Source organism: Sceloporus occidentalis, unplaced genomic scaffold (genome assembly GCF_023333645.1).
Source record: "Sceloporus occidentalis isolate IW3139 unplaced genomic scaffold, rSceOcc1.0.p SCAF_110, whole genome shotgun sequence".
NCBI lineage: Eukaryota > Metazoa > Chordata > Lepidosauria > Squamata > Phrynosomatidae > Sceloporus > Sceloporus occidentalis.
Window position 1 is genome coordinate 104,983 of NW_028317090.1, and position 22,186 is coordinate 127,168.

General features: G+C 38.9%; 1 protein-coding gene across 1 annotated transcript in view; it reads left to right on the forward strand.

The window, feature by feature from the left end:
- LOC149283161 (collagen alpha-1(XV) chain-like) overlaps positions 1 to 19,937 on the forward strand; it is an 82,939-nt gene extending 63,002 nt beyond the window's left edge. Inside the window, exons 14-25 of the mRNA XM_089497881.1 lie at positions 2,004 to 2,037; positions 3,496 to 3,576; positions 7,239 to 7,288; positions 7,505 to 7,588; positions 8,414 to 8,558; positions 10,296 to 10,357; positions 11,472 to 11,600; positions 11,693 to 11,752; positions 16,774 to 16,827; positions 17,859 to 18,044; positions 18,805 to 18,920; positions 19,724 to 19,937. Coding sequence (XP_089354007.1) covers positions 2,004 to 2,037; positions 3,496 to 3,576; positions 7,239 to 7,288; positions 7,505 to 7,588; positions 8,414 to 8,558; positions 10,296 to 10,357; positions 11,472 to 11,600; positions 11,693 to 11,752; positions 16,774 to 16,827; positions 17,859 to 18,044; positions 18,805 to 18,920; positions 19,724 to 19,937 — 1,215 coding nt within the window. The remainder of the gene's footprint in view (positions 1 to 2,003; positions 2,038 to 3,495; positions 3,577 to 7,238; positions 7,289 to 7,504; positions 7,589 to 8,413; positions 8,559 to 10,295; positions 10,358 to 11,471; positions 11,601 to 11,692; positions 11,753 to 16,773; positions 16,828 to 17,858; positions 18,045 to 18,804; positions 18,921 to 19,723) is intronic.
- Positions 19,938 to 22,186: the final 2,249 nt, after the last annotated feature.

Sequence of the window (22,186 nt, forward strand, 5' to 3'; positions counted from 1 at the left end):
GAGTCTCCTGGTGATACGCTCCTCCGCCAGGTCACTTTCCTTTTTTCCAGGCGGTGAACTATAAGTGCTCTACTTTCAGGACACTTAAGGCAGCCTGAGGATAGCCTTGCCCCATGTGGCTTTTCCCCAGGCAAAGACACACACCCAGAACAGAGTGTACCCTGTGTGGCGCAACCTGGGAAGCACCCAGCCAGCTACTTTTTGCAGTGAATTAATGGAAACCATGCAATAATAAGTAGATGTATTAAAGTATGCAGAAGAAAAATGTAGTTATTTATTGTTTTATATAGCGCCATCATATCCCACAGAGCCGTACAATGGGTAGATAGGAGTATATAACATAGCAATTTGTCTTTGACTCAAACAAGCGTACAATCCAATAAAAACAAATCACTTAAATTATAGGGTCGTCCCGGGTTGAATGGTGTAAGAGGACAGAAAGGAGAATCTGGAACATCTTTAGTTGTAAGTAAATATGCACATGTAGTCTTCTTTATAAGAATATGATTTGTATTGGGAATTATCAAAACCTGAGTTATTGGACATTTATATTTGTAGATGATTTTGTTAATTAAGTTAGTGTATTTGTTGATTCAAAATAAGATGGTGGTGGATTTTGATCTTCCTATTTAATTGCACAGTCATATTTTTTATAGAACAACATTATACTCGTTGGGTGTACACAAAGCAAAGTTAAATTTTTGAATTTTAACTCTTCAGTGTAAGTATTCCTAACCCAGAGCCAACTTAGCCCCATATTGAACCGGAAATCTTCTGGGGTTGACCCTTCATAGAGCAGGATTAAGTAGTTGACATGATTCCATCTGAGCCCAAGTTTCATAATACCCACTGTTTAGTTAACAAACCCTCTGTAGCTACAATAGATGCTACAGTAGCTTAAAACAATGTAGAATGGACTGGCAATAAAAAGTATTCTTACTGATATTCCTGAATACATTTTGAAATATATATTGTATGAATTTCAGGGTCCTCGAGGTCTACCAGGGCCACCTGGACCTCCCGGTCCACCAGTACCTGTTTTCAACATAAAAGGAGTAAGTACGTACTATGGAAATACTGAGGGGTTGAGTGATTCATGCTGGTTGCCGTATAACACAAGTATTTCTTTCTGAATTCCGAATAGAATGTATATCCAGTCCCTCCCAGACCTTACTGCAAAATGCCTGTAAGTTCCACAGCAGACTTTGTCATTTACGGTTATGTAATGCGGATACTAAACACCCATTGCAATGGGCAAAGCATGCTTATACCTATATACTTCAGAATGCATTTTACTCCATCTAACTTGCATGGTTTGTACATTCTATCTTATTATGGAACACTTATAATAAATGATATGGAGTTTCCTGGGGCTAACTACACTCCTGTTTAAAAGTCTGGGGTCACTTAGCTGTTTTCATGGAAAGCAAGGACATTTGTAGCTGTTGCAACATAATTGCAAAGGGGTTTTCTAATCATCAACTAGATATTCCTTTAAAAATCAGTCGTTCCCAGTCATTTACAGCATTAACGTCTATGCTGTATTTCTGATCCATTTGATGTTATTTTAATGGACAAACTTTTCTTTTTCTTTCAAAAACAAGTGACTCCAATTTTGAACGGAAGCGTAGATTTGTTATTTTTGGGTTAACGATAAAACTTCTATGGTCTTCCCTTGATATGTTAAAGCATGTTTACTAAAAGGAATACCAAACTATTGTTAATAATATCTAAAAAGCTCCGGTGTTCATCACAGACTGGAGCAATTTTTACCTGAATGGATAAATACGTCACACTACATGCTGATATTTACATATTTTAAAATATATTTATCTTTGTGTTGCAAATGGACAAGTGTGATAAGAATCTATATTACATTACTTTGTCAGTGCAATAATATGCATTATTTAAACTTATGATTTTAATAGAACACTAACCTTTGATAAAACATTTTTTGACAAACATAAGGTTTTTGATTGTATGATTGTGATTGTCTTCCACAGGCAGATGCAACTAATGGCGCATCGGACATGTGTGGTATGTGTTTATAATATACATTAAACATAGTGTTGTAGAATATTGCAGAAGAAACACAGGATAAGGCAGTGGAAAACAGGGATCTCCAATTGTGATAAACAAGGCAGCGGTGGCAAAGACTGATGAGTCACAGTACATTACAAACAAGAAGCTATAAGCTGGGTAAAGTAAGAAGTTAGTAGTAGTGTAGATCAGAGGGAATAAAGAGGCAGAGAGGGAATAAAAAGGCAGATGGACAGTGAAGATAGTTATGCAAATCAGATTACATTTAGAAAGAGAAGAAAAAGTAGATCGGCCTGGACAGAGAGAATACAATGTGTTGAAATTGAGTAGAATCAGAAGAAATGGGAGACAACAACATCGCTATCTTCATATTGTCACCATAAAATCATGTTTTTGTTTACATCACGCTGACCTATAGAAGTCTTTCTAGAATCATTTCTATGTATTGTCCGTCTGGTATTGGTTCTGGGCAGACTAGATGGGCTGATTGGTTCTTATCTGCCGTAATTTTTTATGTTTCTATAAAGAAGCCGTTAAATGCTTCGTGTTGTATGAACAGGCCTTGGGCAAGTAACTGACTTCAGGTATTATCTGTGTTCAAACAAAACCAAGCTAGTCTGAGGACCTTCTAAATCTTTGATACATTAAAAATAAAATATTTCAGTTTGAGCCTGTCATGAACCGGATACACAGGTAGAGAAGGAGCCCAGGTGCATGGGAATACTACAGACAAGAACAAGACAGGACACCACTATACAGAAACTAGCCTAGGACTATTGGATAACTATTGGAGATTCCGTCACATCATATGGCCATAGTATGCTTAGCCCACCACTACGCCAAAGTACTCCAATGACGGTGGGTCCTAACCCTAATCCCTGCATGACAGTGGTACGGAACAAAACAAACATGTAATCCAAACACATAGCACTGAGACATACCTTTAGACTGCAGACTGAGACAAACAGAACACACCTCATAAGGGAAGCAGAACTGAAGCAAAGAGCAGAACTAGAAGCAAGGAAAGTCTCTTGGCTGGAAGCCCTTGGGATGGGGCACACTCGGCTGGAAGCCCTTGGGATGGGGCACACTCGGCTGGAAGCCCTCGGGATGGGGCACACTCGGCAGGAAGCCCTCGGGATGGGGCACACTCGGCAGGATGCCCTCGGGATGGGGCACACTCGGCAGGAAGCCCACTTGCAGGGCACACGGCAGGTTGCCCACTTGCAGGGCACACGGCAGGAAGCCCACTTGCAGGGCACACGGCAGGTTGCCCACTGCAGTGAATCATATATGGAACCAATACCCTTTCTATTATTTCTTATTTACCGTGTCTTGTGAGACTAATATACCCTCTACCATCATTTAAAACTGGAAACACAGTGCAATTAGATAACCAATCTTTTGCATATCAAAAGTACTTTAAGTAACTGTCTTTGTTATGTTTTCTTTCAGGTCGAAAGGGAGAGAAGGGTTCTTTTGGGGTACCTGGGTTCAAAGGGGACAAGGGAGACTTAGGACCACCAGGACCTCCAGGCATGTATTATTTTGCGACACTGTCAAAATGTATTTACTTTCAGAATTGCCCACATTGTTTTAAAAATAACAATCAAAATTGGCTAGTATGATAACTAAATCGGCCGGCTGGGTAAAGCATAAAACTAGCCATGGTGTCTCCAAAAGAGAATATGGACAGATGTGTGCCACTATCAAGTGTATATCACTACATGGCTACTACTCGAGTTTTGGTCGACATCTCATAAAATAGTGCTTATGCCCTGTAATAATAATGCCCTGGTACACCTTCAACTAGTTTTGTTTTTATTACGACTGTTGGAACCTGGCACAGGGTGTTGCCAATCCCTCCCCAGGTAATTCCAGATTTTGGACTGGATAATAACAATGATGGTAACTATTTAGAATAAGGATGCAAAATTTTATTACATGTTGCCCATTCTTTGTTTTGTGATATAACATTGGCATATACGATACCTTTTAAATAGAGAGTTTAGCTCAGTCTTCATGGTAACAGAAAAATCATTTTCACATTGTATCATTTGGACTGATAGTTCATGCGGGTTTTTTCTGCTGAATGAAGAGCAGGCTATATTAGAGGTGTTAAAAGTAAACAGCAAAATTCCCGTAAAGGTCGTCAAACTGTGCTGCTTAAAGGCTTCTAGATTTCTTCATGAAATTAGATTCAGATTTTGTTCATACAATTAAAAAGCTGATGACCTTGCCATCCTGCATGACATTTACTTAGAATATTGGAAATATAAGTACATTTTAAGTACTATGGCTTGTTTTCAAAACATGGTATGCAAACTATTTGTGAGCACAGGATTATGCAGAATGGCAGTAACAGCAGTGGCGTCTCCAGGTTTCATATTTAGGGGGGGCACATGGGGGGCCAGGGACCAAAGTAGGGGGGCCAATTATAAAACGGTACATATACACTATATATATATATATATATATATATATATACACACACACACGTTAGACGTGCATTTTTAACTACATAATATGCACTTATCTCTTTGAAGTAAAGACCGTGATTAAAATATGATTTCAAAATAACAGCTAAAGTGACAGTTATTTTTCATTATTTAATATTAGCCCCTGCTGACAATATATATAAATATTAGACCCTGCTGCAGATATATAGAAATATTACACCCTGCTTCCGATATATATTAATATTAACCCCTGCTGCGGATATATATTAATATTAGTCCCTGCTGCGGATACATACTTATATTATACCCTGCTGCCGATATACATAGAAATTATACCCTGCTGCCAACATATATTAATATTAGCCCCTACTGCCGATATATAGTATTAGTCCCTGCAGCCAATATATATAAATATTAGCCCCTGCAGCCAATATTTATTGATAATAGGCCCTGCAGCCAATATATATTAATATTAGCCCCTGTTGCCGATATATATAAACATTAGTCCCAGCTTCCGATATATATTAATATTAGCCCCTGCAGCCAATATATTTGCCACACTGACTGCAGATCAGGGGAAGACAGTGAGAGTCAGTGCAGTGTTCCCTCCTTCTGACTGCACCGTGACATTGAGAGGTCCTCTCCCCTGTAATCATCCCCAGAGTCCCTTTGTCCCCTCATTCACTAAACCATAGCGCTCTTTTACTTACACCCTGTAGTTCAGGTATAGATCAAATAAACAACACATGGAAACAGCACATGCAACTGAATGAGATTAAAAAAAAACTTGTATTTGCAGGTATACATAAATAATGTATGGAAACATAGCATTGCAGGTATAAACCAACAGAACACACAAACCCAGCATTGCAGGTATAGATCAACTGGAAATCACATGAACACTCAGCACTGAAGGTTTAGATCAAATAATCAACACATGGAAACAGCACTCCAGGTATTGATCAGCTGAATAAGACATGCAAATCCTATATTTGCAGGTAAACATTAATAATGTATGGAAATATAGCCGATACAGATGAACAGAATGACACAAAACCCAGCTTTGCAGATATAAATCAATTGGAAATTACATATAAACTCTGCATTAAAGGTATAGATAAAACCCCCTAAATTACAGGCATAGATCACTGGTCACACACCCCAAAGCCAACCCTGGTGTCCACACTGCCCACATAGAACCTGACCAGCACCTAAGTTACACATTATGTCAACTTTGTCCCCAAACAGCTGAACGTACACCGTTTTTGTCCCATAAAGACCTCTCCCTCCCAATCTATCCTATCTACCCCCTCTCCCTCCCAATCTATCCTATCTACCCCCTCTCCCTCCCTATCTACCACAACTGCTTCTCTATCTACCACATCTGCCTCCCAATCTATCCTATGTACCCCCCTCTCCCTCCCAATCTATCCTATGTACCCCCCTCTCCCTCCCAATCTATCCTATCTACCCCCTCTCCCTCCCAATCAATCCTAACTATCCCCTCTCCCTCCCAATGTATCCCATCCACCCCCATCTCCCTCCCAATCTACCCCCTCTCCCTCCCAATCTATCCTATCTACCCCTTCTCCCTCCCAATCTATCCTATCTACCCCCTCTCCCTCCCAATCTATCCTTATCTACCCCTTCTCACTTCTTATCTACCTCTTCTGACTCTCTAACCCCCCCTTTGAAGTTCACTTACCTTGGGCTTGTCCAGCGGTGAGATCGCGAGGTCTCTGTATCCCTGGTTCTGCCGGCTTCACTGCTGGGCGCCGGATATGACGACATATACCGGCGCTCGGCTTGAAATGCCGGCACTGCGAACCAGGAAGAGGCCTCGCGGTCGCGGAGAAGAGTGAGAGGCGCCGAACGGTTGCTGAGAACTTATTCCTCAGCAACCGCTCGGCGCCTCTCACTCTCTCCTCCGGGTCTATTTAAAAAAAAAAAAAAGCCGGCGTTTCAATTGGGGGGGCACACCGGGGGGCACAGCATGATGTAGGGGGGGCCATGGCCCCCTCTGGCCCCCCCCTGCCGACGCCACTGAGTAACAGAAATACTTATTTCAAAGCCAAACCTTTCTGCTTTGTTTCATCTTAACACAAAGAATACAGAATACGTTTAGAGACTAAATTAACGCTTCTCAAAGCAACAACAAATGACCACGTGACTTTTATTGGATATTCACCATTTCATACCAGAACGGTATCCCATTCAATAAAGTATTGTTTGTCCTTATGCCTCATATACTCCCAAACTTCATCTTATCAAAATATGTAAATGAGAGATCTCATCCATCTTCAACGTTTCTACATTTGTTCTTGTGCTTTATTTTCATGGTAGCTTGCAGTAGCGAAAACACAGGATCCTCTCTATCATAAACATATGGAAGCAGTCAACGATTCAAGTTTTCCATGCTTTAATAACAGGATTTGAGTTGCAATATGAGCCAGAATTAGTTTTATTTCATATACATTTATAGGATCTCTGATTCTGAGAATTGTTATAAGCCCATCTCTAGTTTCCATGCATAAAATGATTGCGTTTGGATCTCTGAATATGGAAGAAATGGTAAATGTCACACAGTAAGCCTCACCTGGGCCTAGAGATGATTGCTAATGCAGCAATCATTTCATTAGTAAGTCCACTGGTGAAGAATTTTCTATGTTAACCATTATAGTATCATGTGTTAGGAAATACAATTCTAGGTAAGGTAATAATATGCTGGACTTATTGCAGGTTATCCCATGGCTAACCATTTCCTGAATCATTACCTGACCGGCATTAAGGTAACTTTTGCGTAACTTGTGTTTATCTAGCTGTCACGGTGTTTACCTGAGTTATTGAATATCATCTCCTTTGTTTATAGTTTTTAGCTCTATAATAGGCTAAATAGCTATAAAGCTTATCTATGATTTTACTTTCTGTCACCCTGTTAAATCCATCAAAGTAACTCAGGCTTCCAGCACATAGAATTATGTTCATAGTGGTTATTTATTTCTTAGGGTGAAAAGGGAGAAAAAGGTGAATCCAGTAATGGACTTTTCATCCAAGCTCCTCCAGGGCCTCCTGGAAGACCGGGAGAGATGGTAAGTTTACATTACCAAAACAATAATACATGTTCTTTATTGCACTTACCACATTTTACATGCTGGTTTAATTATGTCTTTGGATTCCAGGTATTGTTGCATTAATCTTAATCATACTTTACACGTAGAGGGTGTCATTGTAGGTGGTCATATTATGTTTAGGACTCAACCTTGTTAGGTAACAAACCACACTGCATATTGCCTTATGGAAGAGTCCGTTTGAACCATCTCAGACAAAAAAAAATAGCTTTGTCTAATTAGACCTGTGGTTTGTGCCCTGACTAGTACTGCCCAAAACCCAGATGTGGCCCTTTTTGGCTGAATGTTATGTGGCATCAACCACACAATGATTGGTCTTCTTTTATGATTGTCATTTTGCAAGCTGTGTTATTTAATGTTAAGGTTATACAAAACTTAAAAAGAGGCAAGTATACTATCGTTATGTCTGAATGCACTGCCTGGTAAGGCGGACTCTTACGTTACCGATTTCACCTAAGAACTTTAGGATTCCTTCAGGATTCCAAAGCTACTTTGATTAATCCCTTGGCATTTTAAACTTTTCTTTATCAGAAGCATATTCAATCTGCTCTTAAAACATCTATGCATCACTGTAAATATAATGCTGTTGTTCTATTTAAACTGGAATGGCTGCTCCTAATATAGGGTCTCTGATAGTAGTACAGTGTAGTTTTGTTTTAGACAGTAGAAGAAGTAAACACTTTTAATTGCTTCAGTCCATATTGCTCTGTGGCTAAATATTCTGTTTGTAATGTTTTCCTGATATCTGAATGCATAAATCATTAGTTAATAATTTTATTTTTATAGGGGCAAAAAGGAGAATCTATTGTTGGACCCAGAGGGCCACCTGGTGTTCCAGGGCTTCCTGGACCTCCTGGATATGGTATAATTGGCCCTCCTGGACCACCTGGCCCACCTGGTCCACCCGGACCCCATGCTATATTTGGTTCAGGTTAGTTATTTGCAACCTTATATCTTCGTGTAAACAGATACAGAACTTTTTATGTATCAAAGATTTAATCCAACATAAATTTTACAAAAATGGTAAACATAGATATGTATGTACCTGTTGTAGGTTAAAAACTAGCATGCTTTATACTAGCACTATAAACAATAACGGTATATTGTTGTACCTCCCTTATCTTCAAGGTTAGAAATCTTGAAACCTTATGCTACTTAAATGTATGCATTCTGAAATGTATTCAAGCATATAAAAATATTGTGCGCTATACTTTGTTTTGAACTATATGACAGAAGGCACCAAATATGTATTACCTTTAGTGGCCTCAAGGGTTTATTACCGATAATACTAGGTTTTCACAATCCTAATACCTGGTCCTAGTTTACATTGTATATTTTATTGGGCAGAGCTGAAGTATTGGTGACAACACAAAGTGATAAGTTCACAACCCATTTAGCATTTTGTTGTTTCTGGATTTTCACTATGAATGGAGAAGAAGATTGCAGATTCTCCAGAACTTCTCTGTAGTACCTAAATCTCTGGGGTCTCCTTCCATCTCTGGTTTATGTCCTCAATGGTGCCCACCTCCTCTTGCGAGTTAATTAACTCACACATGGTCAACTCAATGGATCTGAAGTGATACCAACAAACTACTCAGCTCCATTATACAGTCTTAGCTAAACTGACACAGAAGTGTTGTGATCACAGTAATAAACTTTTCCTCTACATAGGTAAATGCAGGGTAAACTGCACAATATTCTCACGTTATAATGAACTGCAGCAGTTTCTCAATAATTCATGCACATAAGCCATTTTGTAATATCCTGCAAGCAGTTTAGAAAGGGTTATATCTACATAAATATATAATCTTTGCTTTATGGTGCATTTCCCTTTTTCGTAAATGTTACAACATTGTGACAGAAAAACATTATTAAAGTTTTCAAAATGTTAAACAAAATCAAAGCCAACAAAAACTTCAAGTCCTCTTTTGTTATTATTTCTAAGAGCATTAAGAATGAAGGAAACGTGCATGAATGGCCTATAGTCACCCACTTAAATTCAATTACAGGGATTATCAATTCAATGTATGCACTCACAATGAACAAAATAGAAAGGGAGGCAGCCATGCGTTTTATCGGCTGCATTATGTATGTGTCTTTTCTACTCCATCACTCGGTACAAAATAATAGGGTATATTATCAGAGAAATGAAAATATTGATGAAAAGTTCAACAGAATAATTAAGAATTATCCTACCATGGAGAAAGGCAGCTACATTGCTGCAGCTTCTGCCTCACGAAATGGCCTTATTTTTTGTTTTTGTAAATTGCATATTAAAGTACTCTTGGCAATGTACTCTGGCCTAGGACATTTGTCCTTGTACATAAAATTAACTCAGTGATAGTTTTTTTTAATGTGAAAATGTGATTTTATGATGCTAGGTAACAAAGCCCTTAAACCTAAATACTTCCAGCAATTTGGGGTTAATTCACTGAAGCGGGAGGCACTGAGGTGAAATTAATATGCAAATTACTCCAGTGAATAATCCCCTTTTTTGAGATAGAAAATAGATATATGGCTATTTAAACTGTTATATTTATTGTAGTTGATTAAATGCACTTAGCCGTTCACATGGATTCATTCCCATAGTTGGTTTCCAAATCTAGAACTGTTTACAGATCTATTTATACCAATCTGCTTATTTATTTTTGTTATGTTATTCAAATAGTTCCTGTCCCAGGACCTCCAGGGCCACCCGGGCAACCAGGAATACCAGGATCCAGAAATTTGGTAAATTAAACTTTTTTTGCTGCTTCATAGGGCTCATCTGTGTGTTTTGGGTGATGGGCCTGCTTTGCCTACTTGGTTTGAAACTTTCTCTTTCTAGGGTTAGCACCCATATTGAATGAGTAACACCATCCACCGAGGGGTTCTTTTGATGAACTGTGTGAATGTTTGTTAAATATACAGAGTGGATGTCTGCAGTTCTTGTTTAACCAGAGTAGTGATTTATCGAAGAACACCTCTTGTGTAACTCTGCCTTGGCTTCATGAGAGCTAACCCTGTAAGAGTAGTTACTGTACCTGGGAACATCCAGACTCCAGCTACCTGGAGCCCTCCCTTTTCTGGGGTAGATGATCCCATTGATATCGATGGCTGGTCCAACTGAAAGCTGCCCATTTTTGGTAAGCAGGGGGTGGATCGTGCCACAATGCTGCTTCCTGAACCTGGAGATTTACTGTGGCGTCCCAGAGATCCTAGGTATGGTAGTTATTGAGGTAGGAAGTTTCTCAGGCAGTCCACTTTATACAGCACCCCAAGAACGTTCTTGAACACTTTGCAGTCCTTGGCTGAACCTAGTGGGCAAGCTGACAATCCTGACTATATCCTATGTCCTATGCTACTTAATAAACAGTAACAAAAGGTTATTTGTGATGCTGTTAAAATAATGATCACTCTGTTCTATTTTATTTTCTATTTTCCCTTGCTATAAATATGCTTAGACCCACAATACTGAAAGGTGCACAATTTCATACCAACGCAGCATTACTGTGATTCACCAAGGTATTATAATTGCACAGACATTCCAAGGTATTAGGATCTCGTAAACACTCAAAAGATGCAAATACAGTCATTAATGGAAACTACCAGTAGTTTTGTAAAAATTCAACAGTAGTAGAAAATGTTTCATTCTCAATTTTAGCCAAATGAACTGTCAGATGAAAGTAAAAAGAAAATATACTAAGCACATAATCATCTTATTGGGTATGAAGGCAACTGAACTAAGCCAAAATTAATGATGCAAGAATCGGGGGAAAGGAAAAAAGTACTGAATGGGTAAAATCATGATCCTATACTGTTAGATTTCTTATGTTTATGGTCTGTCCATTGTGTCTCATTTTAGGCAACAGCAACCAAAAATATTGATGACATGCTGCAAAAGACTCACCTGGTACCAGAAGGCACATTGATCTACTTGAGTGAAAGCAGCGAGGTGTATGTGCGCGTTCGAGGCGGATGGAGGAAAGTTCAGGTGTTGTATAAGTCTCCAAACATTTTCTTAAAACATTACTGTGCTGGCTTTAGCATGCAGAATTCTTCATTAGTTTATGTTTGTCCTTTTAGCTTGGCGGCCTGATTTCCCTTCCTGCTGACAGTCCCCCTCCACCTGCCATTTCAGGCCACGTAAGTTTTTTGTTTGTAAAAAAATTGCCAATTCAGTTTTAATCTACCAGTAGAAATTATTATTAGTTAGCATTGACCTTTTTGATCTAAGCAAAGCAACTAATACAAAAAATGAGAGCTCATGGCTGCAAAATGACATCATGTTGACTTTTTCAAGTGGGAAAGTTATGGCAAAATGTTAATCACATTTAATTCTTATGTAAGAAGACCACTCAGGATTTACCTGTCTTTTATACAGAAAAGTGAAAACCAGTGTTCAAAAAGTGAAAGAAAAAAGTGATAAAATCAAGGAGATACTTTCCTCTTATTGATCGTGTGTACAGCTGCAACCCTATGTAAAACTCTATACGGAATGTTGAAACAATAACTCTGAAAAAAGACTTCCGTCTAGGGGCGCTTGTAACCACCGATCTCAATGACTCAGAGAAAAACAAAAAATAACATATACAAAATAGTGTAATATGGTCAATAACCCAGTACAGGAAGTGAAAACATCCAATGGTTATACTCACAATATGTATGAGTATATCAAGCCTCCAAAAATGAGCTCTTTGATATATATCCCGATTTATCCAAAGCCACGAATATAGAAGAGAAGAAAAACATCTACCATAGGATGATATCTTTCAACACGTAAATGCGCGATAATCGGTTACACTCACATTTAGATGGATGTATCAGGCACTTCTGGTTTGTTTTCTGAAGTTTGCAATGAATCCTGGGTATCCTGGGTTGACCTTTACCTCCTGGATGGAGTATCCAGGTGTTGTTTTTTAGTGGTATATACCCATTTATATAAAGTGCTGGTGCTTGTGTAAATCAAGAAACTATTAATCGATTACCGTATTTGCTCGATTATAAGATGACCCTGATTATAAGACGACCCCCCAAAATCTGAATATTAACTTAGGAAAAAAAGAAAAAGCCTGAATATAAGACGACCCTAAAGGAAAAAAGTTTTACCAGTAAATGTTAATTCATGTAAACTATTTTTTTTAATAAAAGCTATGATTGAGAAAAATATTTTTTTTGTTTTTATTTCTTGTATTTTCCAACCTGTCCCCCAGTTACGCACATCTGCCCCCAGGCTTGCCACTCCAATATGGCACTGTGGCCCATGATATGCCTTTTAACCCTCTATATGCCACTGTGCCCCATGGTATGCCTTTTGACCCCCTATGTGCCACTCTGCCTCCAGAAATGCCTTATACCCCTATATGCCACTCTGCCTCCAGAAATGCCTTATACCCCTATATGACACTCTGGCATTTAGGGGGTTAAAATGCATATTATGGGGCAGAGTGGCATATAGGTGTATAAGGCATTTCAGGAGGCAGAGTGCTCTATTAAATGCCCCCTTAACGCCACTCCAGAAATGCCCTATGCCCCCATTTAACACACACACACACACACACACACACACACACACACCCTATACCCCCATTTAACTAACACACACACACACACTCTCCCCTCCCCTCCCCTCTCAGCCCTCTCTTACCGGTGCTTCCAGCCGGGGCAGCGGGTTGACGTCGCCTTCTGCTGCAGCCGGAAGGAGGTGGAGTTGGCAGCGGGGGTTTGTATCCGTCCGTCGCGTATACTTTCCCCGGCTGTCAGAGATCAGAGTTCCCCGCACCGGTGCGGGGAACTCTGATCTCTGACAGTCGGGGAAGGTTTGCGCGACGGACGCAGACAACCCCCGCTGCTAGCCACACCTCCTTCCGGCTGCAGCGGACGTTGCCTACGCGGATCGCGTAGACGTCAACCCGCTGCCCCGGCAATACAGCAGGAAGCACCGGTAAGTGTGTGTATGATGGGGGGGGGGGTGAGACAGGAGGATCCAGGTCCCCTGCAGCGGTGCGGGGGATCTGGATCTTAGTCTCCTAATCAGACTCTATTTGAGGTCTGATTAGAAGACGACCCCGATTAGAAGACGAGGGGTATTTTTCAGAGCATTTGCTCTGAAAAAAACCTCGTCTTATAATCGAGCAAATACGGTATATTATATTATGTGTGTATGAAACTGGATAGAGATCAATAAAAGTGAAATTATGTGGTCCACAATCTGATATAAAAAATACTAATTTATTCCGGGACTCAGCCCTAAGGGTTAGTTAAAAGATCTGTATTTAACATACGTCTAAAATATATGATCTAATGTTCTGTTAAAAACAATAAAAAAACTGTAAAAATATTTAAAAGTCTGTATCAAATTGATCCAAAGTAAAGTCCCAAAAAATGGTGATCCTTGACGCGTTTTGCCACGATTTGGCTTCCTCAGGAGGTGTAACTGCTTATCGCGCATTTACAAGTGTTGAAAGATATCATCCTATGGTAGATGTTTTTCTTCTCTTATCGGGATATATATCAAAGAGCTCATTTTTGGAGGCTTGATATACTCATACATATTGTCAGGGGCGTACCTAGAGTATTTGGCACCTGGGGCGGATCCTGTATGTGGCACCCCCCCCCCCCAAACACTTTAAAACTGCATAGCTTCTATCGTTATATACTGGTACAGCATTACTGTTATCATTATATACTGAGGCAGACATTGATGGTGGTACAGGATTACACCTATCACTATATACTGAGGCAGACATTGATGGGGGTACAACATAACACCTAACACTATATACTGAGGCAAACATTGACGGTGGTACAGCGTAATCCCTATCACTATACATTGAGCCGGGCACTGATAATAGTGCAGCATAACTCCTATCACTACTACTAAGCCAAACATTGATGTGGTGTAGGCCTACCACTTCATTGTCTGGCTTAGGGATGCAACGAAACGAAAATTCTGGACTGAAACCGAAAATCCAGCATTTACCTGTCCAAAACCAAATATGACCCCCACCATAAAAAAAATCTCACACTTTTATTTAAAGTAAGTAACACAGCAAAATAGGACAAAAAAAATTCAATAACAATATTAATATATTATATATATAAATATATATATGATTGTTAACAGCAATCACACTCCTATCATGCCCAGATCCCAGGCATACCCAGATTCCAGCATGTACTAGCTGACTTTGCATGATAGGAGTGTGATTGCTGTTAGCAATCATATATATATATATATATGTATATATATATAGTTATTATTATTGCACTCAGCACTAGAGGCATAGAATCAGACATACAAATCCCGTATTTGCAGGTATACAATAATAATGTATGGAAACATAGCACGAGATAAAACTACAGGCATAGATGATAGGTTGCACAACCCAAAGCCAGCTCTGGCGTCCACACTGCCCGCATAGAACCTGACCAGCACCCAGATTACACACATACGATTTACCATCTTCGTCCCCAAACAGCCCAGCATGAGTCAACTTTGTCCCCAAACAGCCCGGCCTGTGCGATCTTTGTCCCATAAACACCCTGCCTGAGTCATCTTGGTCCCCAAGGCTCAAACATCCTGCTCTACATCAATTATACATCTATCATACACACAAACACTTTAACAGTCACTCACTTATTCACACCTTCATTCACATAATTAATTCACACAATCATTTATTCTGTCTCTCATTCACACACATTTACACATTCATTAATGCATCCTCACAAACTCATTAATTATCTCCCTCATTCAGACAATTCATCCACACATTCATTCATTCTCTCACTCATTCTCACTATCTACCCCCCTCCCTCCCTCCTCACTATCTACCCCGCCTCCCTCCCTCCCTCCTCACTATCTACCCCGCCTCCCTCCCTCCCTCCCTCCTCACTATCTACCCCCCCTCCCTCCCTCCCTCCTCACTATCTACCCCCCTCCCTCCCTCCCTCCTTCCTCACTATCTACCCCCCTCCCTCCCTCCTCACTATCTACCCCCTCCCTCCTGCCTTCCTCACTATCTACCCCTCCCTCCTTCCTTCCTCACTATCTACCCCCCTCCCTACTATCTATCCCCCTTTCCCTCCCCACTGACGTCATAGTTCGGCGCTCAGCATGACATGTCGGCACCGCAACGGAGTTAGCGGGGGGCGTTGCCACGGGCTAGGGTGACTACATGTCCCGGATCCCCGGCAGGATCGTCACTTTTTTTTTTTTTTTTTTTTTTTTTACACGGAGGAGAGAGAGGGGCGCCTAGCAACCACTCAGCGCCCCTCTCTCCTCCATGTAAAAACAAACCAAAAAAAAAGTGACGATGCTGCCGGGGATCCGGACATGTGATCACCCTAGCCCGTGGCACCCCCTTGACGAGCGGTACCCGGGGCGGACCGCCAGCCCCCCGCTAGGTACACTACTGCATATTGTGAGTATAACCATTGGATGTTTTCACTTCCTGTATTGGGTTATTGACCATATTACACTATTTTGTATATGTTATTTTTTGTTTTTCTCTGAGTCATTGAGATCGGTGGTTACAAGCGCCCCTAGACGGAAGTCTTTTTATACAGGTAACAAAATGAGATTAATCTCAGCTCTTTACCTGTATAAAAGACACGTGGGAGCCAGACATCTTGCTGATTATTTATAATTTATAACTTATTTGAAATGCGTTATTCAGGATTTTTTTTGTTATTTTGTCTATCACTGTTCAAATAAACCTACCATTAAAATCATAGACTGACCATGTCTTTGTCGGTGGGCAAATGTACAAAATCAGCAGGGGATCAAATCATTTTTTCCTTCACTGTAGCAGTCTTTAAAACGGCTAAACACAAGGTTTTAGGAAAATGTAAATTGAATCAGCCTAAAAGGTATTTTGTGATACTCAGTAAAGTTTGAGCTCACGTCTGTCCATCAAACAAGGTGATTAAGCCAAAATAATCAGAAGTTTGAGGGGAATTGGCAGTTGGCTGCTTAGAGTTGCCAGATCACCAAGTGCTGGTGGACAGCCCTCTTCAAGCCATTAACCTTAGAAATAAAGAGAGTTATGGCGCTGTCACAAAGCAAGAGGGAAATATGCCTCATTGAAACGAAAGCTCTGATTCCTGAGAACATTCTTATAATTCAACTAAGTACACATGAAATAATCTCTTTATAATTATAGGGAAATCAGCCATTGCCTGCCTTGTCTCCTGGCCTAAATACAGGCTATGGAACAGCAAACGTGAGTAAAACAATGTTTTGCTTTGCCTCCTACAAATGCAAACTTATAGCCCTCATTATTGCCTGAGTGCTTAGCTAGACTCATATGGGATACATTGATGAAATATTTTAGACCACTAAATAGTTCTAAACACTTAACCTGTTTGTGTCTGCAAAGTCTAATGTTCAGGGCAAAACATTTACAAAGCATATAAACCTTTGAAATCCTTATAAACCATGAAAGACATGTCAGACATCAAGGTTTTATGTTCCTGTTAACGGTACATTGAATGCTGGAAATAAATCTATTACAAGTATCTGAATATCAGTCCTTGCACAGATCTAAAATAGAAGAAAATGAGATAAAATAAAAACACACTTCTATGCATATATACCTATACACATTATACACACACACAGATTAGTAATGCACAACCACCCTCCTTTACTTTTTTGCCACTAGAGATAGTTTGCATGCTGGGTTATGATTACACAGTTAGAGGCACTTTTGGCTCCAACATTTGTAGATTATTTTTTTTTTTTTTTTTTTTACCCTTCTTCACACACATATAAGCTATTTTCTTTATCTATAATGTAATAAAGTTAGCTGTTATATCGCCATTCAATTACTTGTGATGGATTTATTTCCATCTTTAAACTACTGTTTTTTCTGAAACTAAGCGTTGAAGAATATTTCTTTAAAGGGCCACGCCAACCATCATATACACTTTAATGATATCAGCCTAGTCCCTTTATATTTTTGCGTGGTCCATTTTAGCTGTAGACATTTATCTACTAGGTGCGTATTGCTAATTAAAAGCAGAATTTTCAATTTTTTTAATTTTTTTTATTATTCCTTTATTGTCCTTTTTTTTATCATTACATTGGCATACAATTAAGCATTGTAAATAAAAACTAATTTTTTACTTAATTTTGGTATTAAAAACTGCGCAAAGATGATGTAAGGCCTGAAAGGATGTAGGATGTGAAGACTGCAACCTGTGAATCCCAGATTAGATTGTAAACCCTCTTTATTTCTCTTTGTAGCTTCACCTCGTGGCTTTGAACACGCCCTTCTCTGGTAACGTACGGGCTGATTTACAATGCTTCCAGCAGGCTCGTGCTGTTGGCCTAACGTCCACCTACAGAGCCTTTTTGTCTTCTCATCTGCAAGATCTCCACAGTGTTGTGAGAAAAGCTGATAGATTCAACCTCCCCATTGTGAACTTGAAGGTAACACAAAATTACAGCATTGCTGACATCCTATATCAGTAAACACATACAGTAGGTGAAATATAATCATAAAACACGGAATGCAGAAAATCTACATCTTAAGAATGATATGTTTTTTTGGATACAATGTTGGCCCATCATCTCTCCATCAAACGGGCCAAAAATGCTTCATCGTAAAGAAAAGAAGGGTTTTGTTTTGTTTTACTTCGTTCTCATAATTGCGAACCTTTATTAAGATATTTTGACTATTTAATCAGGAGGACTCAAGAGTGCCAGTGGCCCGAAAAGTGTCAATAATTGTCTATCTGTAAGAAGCCAATGGTGTGTAATTTCCGCTGCTTCAGACAGCTTTTGCCTTATTTAGTTTTATCTGAATTCTGAACTGTAGGGTATTTCTAAAGAGTTTTGTATTGTGCATAGTTGAGAATCGCAAGAATACCTCGTTCGGTTAATTATATTATCATTTTTTGTGTGATGACCTGCTGCCAATTTGAGCCATGTTGTTTTGTTCAGTTCAGCAAGTCAGTAGATGATTTAAATACACAATAAATCATCAAAAATACATTGCACATTAGAGCCAGGTTGTCTATTGTTTACAGAAGTGTTTTTCAGACAGCGTAATAAATTTCCAATAATTAGTACGTAAAGGAAATAACATACAGTTATATTAAATTCTCAAATGGAGGGCAAAGACTCTGATGAAGGTTTAAAGGGCACTGCAATTTGTATCATTCCTAGTTTTACTGTTTTATTTTATCAGGGTGAAATACTTTTTGACAACTGGGAGTCCATATTTTCTGGTAATGGAGGACAGTTCAATGCACAAATACCAATATATTCATTTGATGGCAGAAATGTTATGACAGACCCTACATGGTAAGTTAGAATTCCTTATTTTTTTCCCCAGTGTTTCCAGATTGGTAAATCATCCCACTTGGTTTTCAGGCATGCCCTTACAAGATGTGCTGGCAGAGAGACTTGTGGTTTATAAACACAGAAGCATACGTGAAGGGGGGATTGATCTGTGCTATTACTGATGGTATACTGTAGCACTTGCTGGGCCTTCTGAGTAGGCACTTGAGGAAAGGTTGTCTTATTCTACTGCTATGTGTGGTTCAGCTCAGCAGAGGCCTCTAAGGAGCTCAGCATATTGATCTGTGGTGACAACAGCAATGGAGATAAAGATCCATGCTTCATTGCTAGTTTACTACGACAAGGTGATATGGCAGTGGAGATGCTCAAAATATATTAAAACATTTTTAAGAAACTAAAAGAAAAAAAGCAACGGTTTAGTCTAAATTGATAGTAGGAAACAAGGGACTGATGGGATGATAGATGCATTATAGGCTCAATAGTAGTAGAAACTAAGATTAATAAAACTCAAAGGAGAAAGTACAAAAGTGTTGAGGAACAAGGATTAATGTTAGAGACGCCTTGAAAAGCAGTGAGCTGTAAGAAAGATTTAAATACAAAAGAGAGGGATAGTAGAGAGCGAACTCGAGAGGTTGCGCCTTCACCATGTAAGTGACTGGGTTTCTCTGCGTGTTGTGTTTTGTACCCTATTTCGTAAAAGTTTAGAATAACATACCTGTAAATAATTTGGATGCACAAAGTTTAATAGTTTTGTTTAGTCTTCTAAAACTTTGTTTAAAAAAAAAAAAAAAATTTGTTGCCCTCAGGCCTCAAAAAATAATCTGGCACGGATCAAGCTTGAATGGCATTCGATTGGTTCACAACTACTGCGAAGCCTGGAGGACGCCTGAGATGGCAGTCAGTGGTCAGGCATCGTCTCTGCGCAGCGGGAAGCTCCTAGACCAGAATTCATACAGTTGCTCTAACAAGTTTATAGTATTGTGCATTGAAAACAGTTACATAATTGACACAAGAAAATAATGAGTGGCTCAGCTTATCAAAAAAGTTAAGAAACACTGAAATATGTAATGTATATATTGTACTTTTTTGTTTTAACAGATTGCACACTTTTATAGCCAAAGAAAACATACCTCATGTAATGTGTAAGGAATTGTGGTGGAACACTTATTCCAGGCTCTAACTTGGTGCTAAAGTCGAGGAGGGAGGTTGATTATGACTAGTCTGGCAATGTGTTAAAGATGGGCTAGATGCTAAACTTTAAAAAGCCCCATACACTGCAATATATTTTTCTAAATATCAAAGCTTATTTTTGAGGGTAAAGTTTTCTTCTATTAACTCAAGTGTTTGAATGTAAGTTATTTTAACATGTCCATTGACCATTTAAGTGCAAGCGGTGTACACAGATAACCTTTCCTGGCATTTTATGATAAAAAGTATAATTATTTTCATCTCTAAAGTAGCTTATTTATATATAACCCCCCTAAGGGGTATAACGTCTCTCTACACCCAGTTTTGTTTTAGAAAGCCTATGGTTTATTGTCATTCTGAGAAAGCTAAGCGTATACTAATCTAAAAACTACTTGGACTTCTGGTGCGTCACCAGTATATATCCCTAAATAAAAAAAAAAAAAAAAAAAATTCCACTCTGAGGAATACAGTAAGCGACTGATCTATCAACCTGGATCATGTTAGAAAATGTCACTCATGGAGAGAAAATGTTCTATAAACATTAATATATCACAGTATTACAGTATACATGTATATAAAAAGTATTGACATGACAGCTTTTATACATCACTACAGTTATTTTGAATGCCTTTTTTATATTGCAAGAACCCTTACAGTTATCAGGTTAGATAAATCACTAATTTATAAAGTATTAGATGAGTTTTTCTTGTAGACCAAGAATGCTATTACTTCTCACATTCCACTCAACTAATACAGATAAATATACTATTGTAACATTTTGTTGGGAACCATTCCTGATGTAAAATGGATCCTCCTGCTGCAATTTAAATAAAACATGCCTATATGTTTTTCTAATCTGTTATGTTTTTTTTAAGCAGATCTTGATGCTTTTATGTTTAAGGATTATAGTCTCAGTAATGACATTTTCTCTTATATTAATTAAAATTTCCTCACAGGTTATCTATACACATTCAGAATATGGGTTTACAGGTGTGAATTATCGGTTTACATAGTGTAGGGCTTTTCAAATAGTCAGTTTAGTTCATATTGCATCCTCTTTGATTAGGCCGTTTTGAAGTTTTTCAACCTGCCAAGGTAGACCAGCCACTTGTGCTGATGATGTGGTGACCTGCGCCTCAGCAGAACAGAGGACAACGCAGTTTTAAAGAGTTGCTGGCGCTGGGATATATAGGGTTGTTTTTTCATAAGCCTTGGGTTTTCGGGGCGGGGGGGCAGTATGGAACAGGAGTAAATGGAGAAGTTGTGTTAATTGACTGGTAGAGAACGTAAGATTTGGAGGGCCCCAATATATTGTTTTCATTTAACATCCTTCAGAGGATATATGGTTTTCCATTACCATCATACACGATTTCCCAACTTATGTATATATATGCACAAGCAGGTTTGGAGTCTAATGTAACTTTCTGATCGCTCTTAGCTACTAACTGGGGTGACGTATAACTTTGAAACATTTCCTGAAACACACTGATTGTAATTGTGTAAAGGCAAATATGTTTCTCTGATGTAAAGTACTGTGTTGCCTGTGCATTAGGCACAGTACAATAACTATGCACTGTACATGAAATCTGACCAAGGCTAAAGAATGTGGGTGATACAATACAATAAGTTTAAGAAAATGTGTGAGGTAGGGAAAGTTAAGCGTTTAATTTCACTGGTCATAGTTGGACAAATACCAGGAACCTAGAGAAACTCCACCAACAGCTTCAAGACAATAAACACTCAAATGCACAAAACATCATCATGTTCCATGAAAAATATTTCCATTGCTTTATTTAATCTACATTGCTATGTTAGTACTTGACATCCGCATAGCTACATCATAGTTACAACATATTGAGGTGATTGCTCTACAAATGCATACATATTTCAGAAAGAAACACAGTTTAGTAAAAGCATCTTTTAAAAGTAACTAAATATACAAGATTTTGAAAACGTGTAAATGTGGTTCTTATTATTCAAATCACTCACTGCTGTATTAAAAGGCTGCACAAATTGCATGAAAGAATCCAATATCCCAAACAGGTTTTTATGATATACAGTGTAATGTATACACAAGCCAA